The sequence below is a fragment of the Lynx canadensis genome, chromosome E2, assembly GCF_007474595.2.
Source record: "Lynx canadensis isolate LIC74 chromosome E2, mLynCan4.pri.v2, whole genome shotgun sequence".
In the NCBI taxonomy this organism is placed as follows: domain Eukaryota; kingdom Metazoa; phylum Chordata; class Mammalia; order Carnivora; family Felidae; genus Lynx; species Lynx canadensis.
In genome coordinates, this window is record NC_044317.1 from 28,762,562 (window position 1) to 28,775,645 (window position 13,084).

The 13,084-nt window shown below is 49.0% G+C and overlaps 1 protein-coding gene across 3 annotated transcripts in view; it reads left to right on the plus strand.

The window, feature by feature from the left end:
- The window catches only part of CES1 (carboxylesterase 1), a 30,776-nt gene extending 18,049 nt beyond the window's left edge, over positions 1-12,727 (plus strand). For all 3 annotated transcript variants that reach the window (XM_030298951.1, XM_030298954.1, XM_030298953.1), the window contains 6 exons: positions 4,170-4,310; positions 5,890-5,970; positions 6,216-6,363; positions 10,688-10,819; positions 12,026-12,098; positions 12,362-12,727. In XM_030298951.1, the coding sequence (XP_030154811.1) occupies positions 4,170-4,310; positions 5,890-5,970; positions 6,216-6,363; positions 10,688-10,819; positions 12,026-12,098; positions 12,362-12,545 (759 nt within the window). In that variant the 3' untranslated portion in view covers positions 12,546-12,727. The remainder of the gene's footprint in view (positions 1-4,169; positions 4,311-5,889; positions 5,971-6,215; positions 6,364-10,687; positions 10,820-12,025; positions 12,099-12,361) is intronic.
- Positions 12,728-13,084: the final 357 nt, after the last annotated feature.

Sequence of the window (13,084 nt, forward strand, 5' to 3'; positions counted from 1 at the left end):
CACCTTTAAGCTCTAGTCAAATAGGAATGAATGAACCCTCCCCTGTGGGCTCTTGGTAACTCCTCGTGTTTACGTTGCCGAGGCTCAGAGAGGGGCAGTGACCTGCCTGGATAATGCAGCCAGGTGGAATAGTCATGGAACTGGAACAGGTTTCCCTGATTCCCAATCCAGAGCTCCCAGTTACCAACTCTGTGTCCCTTGGCCCCAGCCTACTGCCCACTTCTTGTTTCCATTTCCTGCTCCCAGAAATTCCCCTCAGGAGAGGGCTGGGACTAGAAACTTCCACCATGGGGTCGTGGAGCTAGCTGGATGAAGTGTTTCTTAAGGAGCCTTTACTGAGGAGCTCACGCCTTTCCCAGGAGGCTGCTGGGTTGATGAGCTGTTCAAGCTACACTGTTGGAGGGGGCGTCCAGAAGGGGCTGAGAATCTCAGTCCTGAGGATATACCAACTTCCTCCCAGCCACACCAGAACCCCATAGCAGCCTCCCCATCTCCTTCCTCCTCCCCTCCTACTTTCCAGCACGTTGACAGGTTCTGAGACATTATCTCTGCAACATTTACAGTCCTGTGCTCTCTGCTCTCTCTTGGGGATGGACAGCAGCACCTGCCTTCAAAGGTGTTGTGAGCATTCAGGGAGATTCATTCATTCATTCAGCAAAGATTTAAGTAGCACTTACTGTGTGAAAGGACCTGATTTAGGAGCTGGGGAAACAGCAACAAAACAGGCAAAGCAGATACAATGCCCTTGGAGTGAGGGAAGAGTACAGTAACAGAAAAAGGTCCTTGTTATGGGGGGAAAGAAAGTGAGAAATGGGTATAGAGTTTGCTGTGGTTTGAATCTGCATAGCAGAGTTAGGGAAGTCTCAAGAAGAAGGTGACATCTGGGCCAAGTTCTGGAGGCAGAGAGGAAGGCAGCTGTCAGGTAAACTGGAGGAAGAGTATCCTAGGCAGAGAGAACAGCAGCTGCAAAGGTCCTGAGGCAGGAGGCCTGTGTGGCTGGTGTGGAGGGGGTCAGAGGAGAGAACAGGCTTGAAGCTAGAAAGGAAAGGGAGGTGGGGACAGTCCCTTTAAAGGAATTGGATTTTGATTTCAAGTGAGATGAGGAAGTGTTGGGAGCAATTTGAACAGAGGAGTGAGTTGACCTTGGGTTTTACAAAAGGGCTCTTTGATTGCTGCATTGAAATTGAAGGTAGGGAAGGGTAGGCAGCCCCGGGAGACCATCTGGGAGGCCGCTGAGCTGCAGTAGTCAAGGCCAGAGGTCATGGCAGCCTGGGCTGGGCCCGTAGCAGAGGGGGTGGTGAGACAGTGGGGTGGCATCTGGGTATTTTTGAAGTCGTGGCTGGTGGGATTTGCTAATGGACAGGATATGGGGCAGAAGAGAAAGAGGGTGGTGAAGCATGCCCCTGGGATTTTGACCCGAGCCTGGGAATGCCCGAGGCCCACACAGGGCAGCCACTGGGAAGCGATCATGTTGTTCTTGGTGTCACTTGTCAGCCTCCGTGGGACGTCACCTCGGTCAGATCATGGCCCCTCTGTCCCTCTCCTGGACTTTGATTATCTTCCACGTTTACTTCCCCCCACCCTCGTCCCCCGGTGCCGCAGACTGACCCTTGTAAACACAGGTCAGGGCATGTCACTTCCTTCTTAAAAGGCTGACCCTTCTTACAAGACAAACGCCCTCGCCCCCATGGAGTTATCCCTTCAGGACACGTCCATGTGACTGCTGTGTGCCAGGCATTGTGCAAAAAGTATGCCGCAACATCCCCAGACGGGCCCAGACGGGCCGTGCCCGTTCTGGATTAGGCTTTGGGCGCCGGTCCCCGCTGAGCCCCTTCTGTGGCTGCCAGGAATGGCCCGTCATCTCTTCATTGGCCCTTGCAGGGCAGGTGCAGTTTCCTGGAGCCACAGGGGGCTCTCCAACGCCGCCTGCCGTCCGGTGGGGGGGATCAGGCACATGGCGTGTGGAGCTGGAAATACGGCTCATGGAGCTGGCGAGGGCTCCGGAGCACTGCCAGCGAGTTTTAGGAGTGATCTCTAACGTGTATCGAGCTGCCTCCGGGACCAGGTACTGTGCCGAGCATTCTGCACCGGTTCGGTCACTTAATCCCTATTCCAACCTGTCTCACAGATGACACAACTAAAGCACAAACAGATGAAATAACTTTCCCAAGTTACCAGCCAGTAGGTGGCAGAGCCAGGATTCAAGTCCAGATAATCTGGCTCCAAAACCCACATTCTTAATAACAACTGTGGCCAAATATGCGTTATAACCACGCCCAGAGCCGGCTCCCCGGATGGTGACACGGGGGTCAGGTGCTGCTGAATCTGTGCCCATGTAACTGATCTTCATCAAAGGTAAAACCTCAAATGGAGACATTTTTTTCAATACAATGCGAGCCCATCCCTGATGATTTTATTCATGCTTTTTCTCTCTAAGAAGGAATCGGGTCTCTGTTTAGGCACCTTGAGTGATGGGGGGCTCACTACCTCCTCGAAGCGAACTGTTTATCAATAGCAGCTTGTGTTTAATTAAATATAGACCGATAAGTACAATTGATTCTTATTAATTGTGAATTCTGTGTTTGTGAATTCATCTACTCTGTAAAATTAATGTGTGACCCCAAAACTGATACTCCTGACACTGCTTTTTTTAACGTTTATTTATTTTTGAGAGAGAGACAGAGCATGGACAGGGGAGGGGCAGAGAGAGAGGGAGACACAGAATCTGAAGCAGGCTCCAGGCTCTGAGCTGTCAGCACAGAGCCCGATGTAGGGCTTGAACCCATGAACTGTGAGATCATGACCCGAGCCAAAGTTGGACGCTTAACCAAGGGAGCCACCCAGGCGCCCTGATACTCCTGACACTTTTTACTGTCATTCATGGACATGGAGTGGCGAGAAGGCTGAGAGACCATGTGTAGGCTCCCGTTCGAGATGCAGCAAAGCCTCTGGCTTCTGTCTCATGTCTCATACTCTTAACACATGTCCTTTCCACTGTCTACTCAGTGCCACGTTTTCCGCATTTTTGTGCTTTCTGTTGATGGTTTCACTGTGGCAAGTGGCCCCTCAGGCACTGTCCCATGCTCCCGAGGGAGGGCTTGTTCTAGGCTGTGATGCGCCTTCGTGTGTTAGTTAGATCAGCTACTTCCAGGGCGGCTGACTGTGCTGTGGGCTGTGAGTTCAGCCGCAAGGGATCAATAAGGCAGCCCATCCAGGAACAGGAAGGGGCAACTTGCCGATCTGTCTGTGAGGCGGCTTGGGAAAGCACTAAAATACCATCTAGTGTGTGATGACAGCTGTGGGAAATCGGGCACATTCGTGGTTTTGTGAGATGACCACGGATACGAAAGCATAACAACCCTGCCGTGAGGCTGAAGGCGAGGAAGTTCCAGGCATGTTCCCGAGGGCCCAGGAAGATGGTGAGGCCTCAGCTGGTGTTTTATTATAAATAAATACTACATATAATTAGTTATTTGTAAACAATGCATATTTCATCAAGGTGTCTTTAAGTACACGGAAAACGGAGTTGATGAAAATGTGACCAGATAGTTGCAGGAATCTGACGTCGTATTTCCCCATGAGCAGTGGCCCCGCATTTGCCAGTTCAGAGCCCACGGTGCCTTTAGAGAACCGAACAGCCACGGATAACAGAATTGACTCTAGAGACCCACATAGGCAAATGTAAACTGCAAATTGAGAGATATAAATTTTTACATATACGTGCGGTATATATATATGTGTGTGTGTGTGTATATATATATATATATACGTATATATTTTATGTATTTATATAAAGTTATATAAAATGTATATGTTTATAGATTTTAATACTAAAATATATTTGCATATTTATATTTATATATTTAATATATTTATATTTAATAAATTTAATGTATGCTTATATGTACATAAATGTATGGAAATATGTAGAGATATGTATACATGTATTTCAGTTTGAGTGAGTTTTGCCCCCCTCAGACTTCCCACTGCTAGTTCTGCCTCTGGGGTCACATGCACTTGGCCCTGTTTGGAAGAGCCTGGGTTCTGTGGCCACCGCCTGTGGCCGTGCAGGTGTGGGGTGCTGGCCCCCTGCTCTGACAGGTGGAGAGGGGGATATGCGTGTGGCCTTGACAGCAGAAGCCCAGACACCATGATGCCCTCCTTCCCAGAGCCATCCCTTCCTGCCCATCGTGGTGGACGGAGTACTGTTACCAAAGATGCCTGAAGAGATTCTGGCAGAAAAGAAATTCAACTTTGTTCCCTATATCATCGGAATCAACAAGCATGAGTTTGGTTGGCTTCTTCCAAAGGTGAGAATGTGGGGTCCCCTTAGGCTCCCCTCCCCCACCCATCACATCACCCCTCCCATCTCTGCTCACAGAGGCTCCTCCTTCTCGAGGCCCCCCTCTGAATCCAGGGCAGCTGTCCCCTTCATGACGCTTTCCATGAGGGGGGCATTGACATTTCCGTGGGGAAACTTCTCCAGGATGGCCCCACTGCCACCTGGGGACCCCTCTCCCCAAGCACTCTGTCTTCCAATCTAAGAATCCCACAACGTGGGTGCCGGGAGAGTCTGTAAGGATAATCACTGGGCAGATGGGCAGACCGAGACTGGGAGAGGGACGGACTCCCAGTTAAGGAGTGAGGCCTGAGCCCCTGCGGCCCGTCCACCTGGGCTGGTGCTCTCCCTGCCCCTCCATAAATCCTGCACCTGCTCTTTCTTGGTCATCTAACTGGGGGAGTCAGAGGAGCTTTCTCCCTCTGGTGTGAAAGTTCGAAAAGTCAGAAGTGCTCTCCCTCTGTCAGAAATAAACACAGCCAATGCCAGGTAAAGCGGTGAGGACAGTCTTATTTAGTTCTACCCCCGCAGCAGGGAGGAGAGACCAGTGTGAGCTGAACTCAGGTCCCTGCAACAAAAGGCTGGAGCCTGGTTAAAGGCCTGAATGTGCCAAGGAAAGACGCTGTGGGGGTGTGACAGGGGCACGGAGGGCGGGGGAGTCTGTCCACGGGACTAGGCCACCTCGATTTGTTAAGTGCTGTTTTTCCAGAAACAAATTTCTGTCTCTTTGTCCAGAGGCAGTGGTGTGCAGGCTGCAGCAGGGTGCCCACCAGAGTCACAGGGACTGAGAGGGAGAAAGGAGACTTAGGGGCTGAATGTCTGCATTTCAAAAGGTGGCCCTAAGGTCCTGGAAGAAACAGTTTTGGGTGGTAGATTTACATCTCAAAGGGCAGAGAAAGAATTGTAATTGCGAGCTTTCTAAAGTAGCTGCTCTAAAGGGGGTTCAGGGACCTATCAACCTATCACCAGGTTTGGGCCAGAATAAATAATACATTCCCCTGGTGTCCGGGAGCTCGTTAAGGGGAACTGGGATAATCTTAGGGACAAGATCTTAAGCTCTGGCAGTCAAGCTAGAGTTTGGTCAAGTTCTACAGTGCAGAAGTTTGGATGGAGCACAGAAATTTCAGAGGTCACTGATGGACCAAAGCCATAATGGCAGGATTTGATGCTTCCTTGGTCATCTGAGACAGTGGGGGTATTTGTGAGGTCGGTGTTCTTTGTCTCAGAGCCCTCTACTTCAACACTAGCCAGGCATAAATCTCTCCTGTGTGTCTCCATGTCCAGGGTGGGGATTCTTGCCTATGATTGATACACACACACACACACACACACACACACAGTGCAAGGCCCTGGGACAGCTTCTCTTCACATTTACTTTATCCTTTTGCACCTGCTTGGATATAATAAGCTTGTTTGTCTCATTGATTTTACCCAACTCATCAAGAACCCATGTCTGTCAAGTCATGACAAAGTGACCTTTGGTTGGTTGGTAAGTGTGGTTCTTCGTGCTAATTCTTGATGATTCACACTTGTGTCACTTGTTTTAACAGCTGATGGGTTACCCACTCTCTGAAGGCAAGCTGGACCAGAAGACAGCCATGTCACTCCTGTGGAAGTCTTACCCGCTTATTGTAAGAGTCTGGGGAACCATGGGAACTGGCTGAGACCCAAGGAGGGGCAGAGGCTTGCCTCAAATAGCTGAACAATTCAATGGCAGAATGCAGACTGGGGCTGGAGGGTTCTGCCCCCACTTTTCTGCTTTTCCCACCTCACCACGCAGGGTAGTGCTGGAGAGATTTATCACTAATGCAAGCCATTCTCTATGTCATTCACTGGGGTGGGGGCCAGGGCCACTTTTACTTGTGCTCCATTTCAGGGCATCCCTGAGGAATTGATTCCACTGGCCGCTGAGAAGTATTTAGAAGGGACAGATGACCCTGTCAAAAAGAAAGACCTGTTCTTGGAAGCACTTGGAGATGTGATATTTGGTGTCCCATCTGTGACTGTGGCCCGTTACCACAGAGGTGAGTCCCACAGGTTGGGCAGGAGAGGAACGCTGAACCCACCAGCTTCACTGTCGGTCCTACTCACTTCTCAGCATAGACAGATATGTGGAAACCACCAATGGTCAAGCCTCCAAGGCCAATTCCATATGGCCGGGGGTGGAACACTGTGTAACTTTGGTTCTGCCAGAAGCCAACTCTGAGAAAAGAATCTGAATGCAAGTAGCTTATTTGGGAGGTGACCCCAGAAAACACCAGCAGAAGAATGGAGACATGGCCCCGAAAGGAGAAGGAAACCAATCAGACTTCCCTGGACACCTGGAGCTGTCGTGTCTCCAGTCACGTCTCAGGGCTATTCCGTGTGAGTGGCAAGAGGCAGAGGTATTTATTCTTTCACTCTCATGAGCCATGAGTTGAAGGCTGTTCCCAAGGGGCTGGTAATTCCCTGGAGCTCTCACCTGCCTCACATACGGGCAGTGTGGTCTCTTGGTGGCCAAAGGGACGCCGGAGGTGGAAGTCAGGCTGGCACGTCCAGAAGTTGGATATGTGGTGAGGCACCAGCAGCACCTGCCACAGGGACCCCTCCCCTGAAGTTACAGTGGTCTGTGGGGCCAGAGGGCAGGTCTTAGAAGATATGCCTTGACAGGTTTCCAAGGTCAGAGCTAGCTGCAAACTGGTTAACTGGTAGAGCTGGGGATAGACTGAAGCCAAGCATATAATCAGGAGGCTTGTCTGGGACCAAAAAACAAACAAAGCAAAAAAGAAAAAAAAAACAAAAAACAAACAAACCCAAAACAACAACAACAACAACAACAACAAAACCAAAAATAAACCAAAATAAAACAAAAGAAACGAGCGGTGGGAGGTGTGGGGGCAGGTGTTCTAGAGAGTGTCCATGCACACAGCTGGCTTCTGTCCGTCCCGATGTGTGCCGACTCTACCACAGGACCTTCCTGCACTGATCCAAGGCTGTGAGGTGGATCCAGGGTTGGATAAGCTCATCTAGAAAGGATGCATCGCTTCTGGGCGTCTTTACGAGGTCCTCACAGGACCCTTCCTTCACCTAGTCTGCAAGCCAGGAAATGGTTCTCTATCTAACCATGCCGGAGGGGTTTTAAAATTCAGGACTTTCTGTGCATGATAAAAAAGCAGCTAGGGGCGCCTGGGTGGCGCAGTCGGTTAAGCGTCCGACTTCAGCTCAGGTCACGATCTCGCGGTCCGTGAGTTCGAGCCCCGCGTCGGGCTCTGGGCTGATGGCTCGGAGCCTGGAGCCTGTTTCCGGTTCTGTGTCTCCCTCTCTCTCTGCCCCTCCCCCGTTCGTGCTCTGTCTCTCTCTCTCTGTCCCAAAAATAAACGTTGAAAAAAAAAATTAAAAAAAAAAAAAAAAAGCAGCTAGAGCTGACCTACCCTGTCCCCAAGCCCTCGGTATAGTGATGTGCAGGAGCCAGTTACTGTCTCTTCCTCCCGGGGGTCCTGATGAAACGCTTCAGCCAGGGGCCACCTGGGGTCAAATTTGCTCTTTCATAACCTTGGTCTTGCCTCTGGATACATGCCTGGCTTGTGGCATCTTCTTCTGCTTCGTCTGCTGGTCCCAGCTATACTGGACTTGTGTTTTTTATCTGGTATCCTATGACTTTGAATTCGGGGTCTTCTTGCCAGGACCACACAGATTTTTGTCATTGTTATTCTTTCATTTTGTATTTGTCTCGATCTCTTTTTGGTAAACAGAAAGTTTTCTGAATATAAAATTAATATCCTACACGTGTGGAAAATTTTTAAGATATGGAAACACATGAAGAAGGAAATTAGATATTACTCTAAATTCCTCCACCTAGAAACATCTGCTATACGTTCTCTTTTAAATTTTTTTTTAACATTTATTTTAATTTTGAGACAGAGAGAGACAGAGCAGAGCAGGGAGGGGCAGAGAGAGGGAGACACAGAATCTGAAGCAGGCTCCAGGCTCTGAGCTACCAGCACAGAGCCTGACACAGGGCTCGAACTCACAGACATCATGATCGTGACCTGAGCCAACGTTGGACACCCAACTGACTGAGCCACCTAGGCTCCCCTGCTATACATTTTTGATATATCTTCTTTGAATAATCTTTCCATGTCTTACATATAATTTAGAAATTAATTTGATATCGTATGTCATATTTTTGTTCATAGAACACTATTTTGTGTTCAAAAACAACCACTATTTCATGGAATGATGCATCAAAATTTACTTTAGTATCCCTGTCCCATTGGATATTTAGTCTGGCTGCTTATATTTCGATGCAAGATATATTATGCTCAGCATTTAAAGTCAGACTTTAACCAAGTCTCTAATAATTTTCTTAGGATTGGTTATTAGAAGTGAAGTTCCCAAGTGGGGCCGTCAGACCATTTTAAAGTTCTTGATACATGGTGTGAAATTGCCTTCCAGTGCATGCCTGGGATTTCTTAATTCTCTCACTTGCAAAACTCAGATTAAAAAATAAAGACAATGCTGCCAATTTCACAAGCTCTTCTTTAAAAAAAAAAGGGGGGGGGCCATCCCCATGCTTTAATGGCAAACTTAGATTACAAAGTCTGTCCTTTCTGCTTCTCCTATTCTTCTTCTGCTATTGTCCTATTATCCTAATCTGTGCCCTACCTTCCTTTGAAAACATGTGTTGTGCTTGTAGGAATTTTATACCTCCTCTTGGTTTTAGGCAGAAAGTTAAAAGAGAGAGAGAGAGAGAGAGAGAGAGAGAGAGAATTCTCTTTTGTGCCGCATGCTGGCTGCCCCAAAGGAGTTCTCTCATTCACAGAAGGTCTTCCCTCTGTGGCAAAGAGCTCCTTTCTAAAACTCCCGAGTGGTGGAGGGACGTTACACCCCCTTCCCTCAGTGAGTTCTGCTTGACCTTGAAGCAGCTGTTTAACATGTGGATTTAAAAACCACAGAAGGGTTGCTTCTTCCAGACAGCACCTCTGGCTAAATCAAGGGTGCACTGTTGGGGGGTCGGGGAGGCATTCCAATAAATTATTCTACCTCCTCATGTGGGTATGGCATATAACGTTAAATCATTTGGGGACAAATATTTAATGATATGGAGAAATGATTTTAGTATATTACAAAATGACATATACACTATCATCCCATTTGTATATGCATAGAAAGATACATGCTAAAATATTAACAGAGGTGTCTTCAAGTGGTGCTAGGATTATAAGTGATCTTTTTGGTCATTTGCCTTTTTTCTGCACTTTCCAAGTTTGTTACGGCACCCAAAGGGGAAAAAAGCTGTATCATTTCTCCTCCAGCCAGACTAGGGACCCAACCCTTCCCCATCAGCCATTCTGCCGTGGGCATTGGGGTCCATGCAAAGTGCCAGTTCCATGTACCACCCTAGACTGGTGGCCCCCAGCTTAGCCCTGAAGGGGCAGGCAGAGTGGACAGCTCTGGATAAAGCTATCTGAGGGAAAATCGACACCTTCTGGGGGCTTGGAGAGGGGTGCTGAGAGTGGGGGTTGGGAAAGCAAGAGAAAGGCACCGTTGTCCTCCCTCAGAGCCCTCTTTCTCTCTTCTGTCACCACCCCAGGCCCAGCAGGAAGCAAGATATGAGGTGACGAGGTGATGGAGCAACAGAAAATGCTGAGTTTTCGGCTTCCCCAGATACAAGAGACAGATTATGCCCTTCCCCCATGTTTGTATAAATATCTGAGCTGTCAAGCCAGCAACTAGGATTTGCTTCCCTCTTCCCTAGGAATTAGCTGACAAGCACACTGGAAACTCTCCAAACTGGGTAGAATAAAAGGCACCTGTTGGGCTGCAGATAGTCTCCAAAGGAATCAAAACGAGCCCATTTTTCAATGAAATACAGTAGCGTAAACAGTGTGTATGGAGATGTTCTTGCGTGTGAACCCATCAATAGGCAACAGGATCTGTGTGTAATTGGCCCAAGGCCCCTATAATGATACTATTTTGAATGGATTTACTCAATTTCAACATTTCATTCATTCAATCTTCATTCATTGACTCATTCAACAAATATCTGACGTAAAGCCAGTTGATCACCGGTTTATCACCAGTTTATCACCGCCAATATCACCTCCTCCAACTGTGCATCTTTAAGCAAATCGCAGAGCTTTCCCAAAGCTTTGTTTCTGTGTTGTGCTGGTAACCAAGGGTTTTCTGTAGGGCCACACAATGTCTAGTACACAGTTGGCTCTCACGATGGGCAGCTATTAATGTTGCTGCTGTTGTGTACCTAGGACCCAGGTGTGCCACCAATTCCCGGAGTGTTCAGGGCCCCCTTGGTGCCATCCAGGTGTGCATCTGGGGAAATGAACTGTGCATGAATCCATGTCTTTACAGATGCCGGAGCCCCCACGTACATGTATGAGTTCCAGTATCATCCAAGCTTCTCATCAGACATGAAACCCAAGACGTTGATAGGGGACCATGGCGATGAGCTGTTCTCAGTCTTCGGGGCACCATTTTTAAAAGGTGATGGCCCTTCGGTGATGACAAATTTGGAGTTAGAAGATATGGGTTTAAGTCTCAGTTTGGTGGCCATGGGTCAAGTTCCCCCTTCTCTCTTGACCTTACTTACCCAAATACATCGGAGCAGGGCTGAACTATGAAAATTTCCAACCTTTCTCCTACCCTGACACATCTGGTGGAGAAGGTATATCCAAGTGCCCCCGTTCATACTCTAAGAATTCAGGCCTGGGTATCAATAAGCCACATGGCAGGTCACCTGCTCAAGCGCTAGAGGGCCCTGCTCTAGCCCTCACCATGCAGGGCCCTGCTCAAGCACTAGAATGTCACCACTCACTTCCCACTGTGAGTGAGGGTAAGGTTAGAATTGGTGTTGACCTTGAAGCGGGGCTAATGTGCACGTGTGTGTCTGTCTGTCCAACCATCTACCCACCTAAAATTCCTAACTTTCTCAACTTAATATATTTAATAATATATATAATACTTTATTATTTTTTAATGTTTATTTTTCAGAGAGAGAGAGAGAGAGAGAGCGCAAGTGAGTGAGGGAGGGGCAGACAGAGAGGGAGACACAGAATTCGAAGCAGGCTCCAGGCTCTGAGCTGTCAGCACAGACAAGCTGAGAGATCATGACCTGAGCCACAGTTGGACGCTTAACCGACTGAGCTCCCCAGGCACCTAGATAATATAATACTTTAAAGAAGACCTTTCACAAATATCTCCAATGCCTTCACTATCACCAGTTACAGATGACTTGCGTGTGACCCACCTCAGGCTGTTTGTGGCCAACACAGCAGTGCCTCTGGGCATTTCCTGCTTGGCTGACTCATTAGGGCCACTGCACATCAATGATATTTCAGGTTTTATGAGAACGTGGGTGGGTGAAGGAGAGTGAGCAAAGGCCCAGACAGGAGCAATCCCAAGGTGGGGTCTCTGTAATGAACATTCTGGGTGTAGCCCTGGAGACCTTGATAGGTGCGGAGAGGCGTGGCTGTCTAGGCACTGAGGAGACTGCAGCCACCCCCGAGTCCCTCATCAGCAACGCCCAAGCTTAGAGTGCACACAAATTACCCAGATCTTCTGGAAATGCAGATTTTGACACAGTCGGTCTGGAGCAAGGGCTCAAATTCTGAGTTTCTAACAAGCTGTCCCGTGCTGCTGGCCATAAACCACACTTTGAGTAGCAAAGGCTTTTTTTCTTCTTCCCCACAGGAGGTGCTTCAGAAGAGGAGGTCAGACTCAGCAAGACGATGATGAAATTTTGGGCCAATTTTGCTCGGAGTGGGTGAGGCTGGTGACAGAGATGGAGCAGGGTTGGGACAGGCGGGGGTGTTTACTGGGAAAGGTAGTTCCCAGCCCTGTAACCCTGACAAGGAGCCGCGAGAGTTCTCTAAAAGTGGACAGGCTGCCTAGGATTCGGTGAGCTCCCTGCCTCTGGAGGTGAAGGAGCCTCCTGGGGGAAATGAAACCAAGAAGTCCTGCAAATCTCAAAGTGTTGCTGGGTCCCCACAGTCACTTTGGGCAATTCTCATTTGATTCTGTTCCTAGGAACCCCAATGGGGAAGGACTGCCCTCTTGGCCGGCATATGACCAGAAGGAAGGGTATCTGCAGATTGGAGCCACCACTCAGCCGGCCCAGAAGCTGAAAGACAAGGAAGTGGCTTTCTGGACCGAGCTCCTGGCCCAGGGGGCAGCAAAAAAGCCACCCCACAAAGAGCACGTTGAGCTGTGAATGGGTGGCCTGCCTGGCCATGGGCCCTGGGGGAGCCCAGACTGGGGTAGTCTATGAAGGTGTTTATGAGCCAAAGAGGGATCTTATTGGAGGAGGCTGGGAATATGTCTGGTGGGGGAGGGCAGAGGCCGGGGAAGAGGAATTGTGGCCAATTTAGGGAATAAATGTTCTCTCGGAGACCACGTCAGTGTCTGTGTCTTGGGCTCAGGGAGAGAAGATGAATAGGATGGGCATGATTGTCTGGAAGGTGCCTCCGGTGGGGATGGCTTGGCCCCAGGAGCTGCCAAGGATAATTGTGCATCCGCCCCATGTCTCTGGGCCCTCAACAACTTCCAGCAACAGGATGTGGGGTGGCCAGAATGTAATGTCTCTCTTGTCCATGTGGAGCTACCAGTCTACATATGTACCTGCAGTGGTGGAGAAAGGAGGTGTCGTGGTGACCCTGTGGCACCGTCATGTGGCCCTTACTGACCCTTCCAGAGATCCGCAGTTTTTCTCCAATGTACACAGCATCCTCCCAGGCCCTTCCCTGAGGTCAT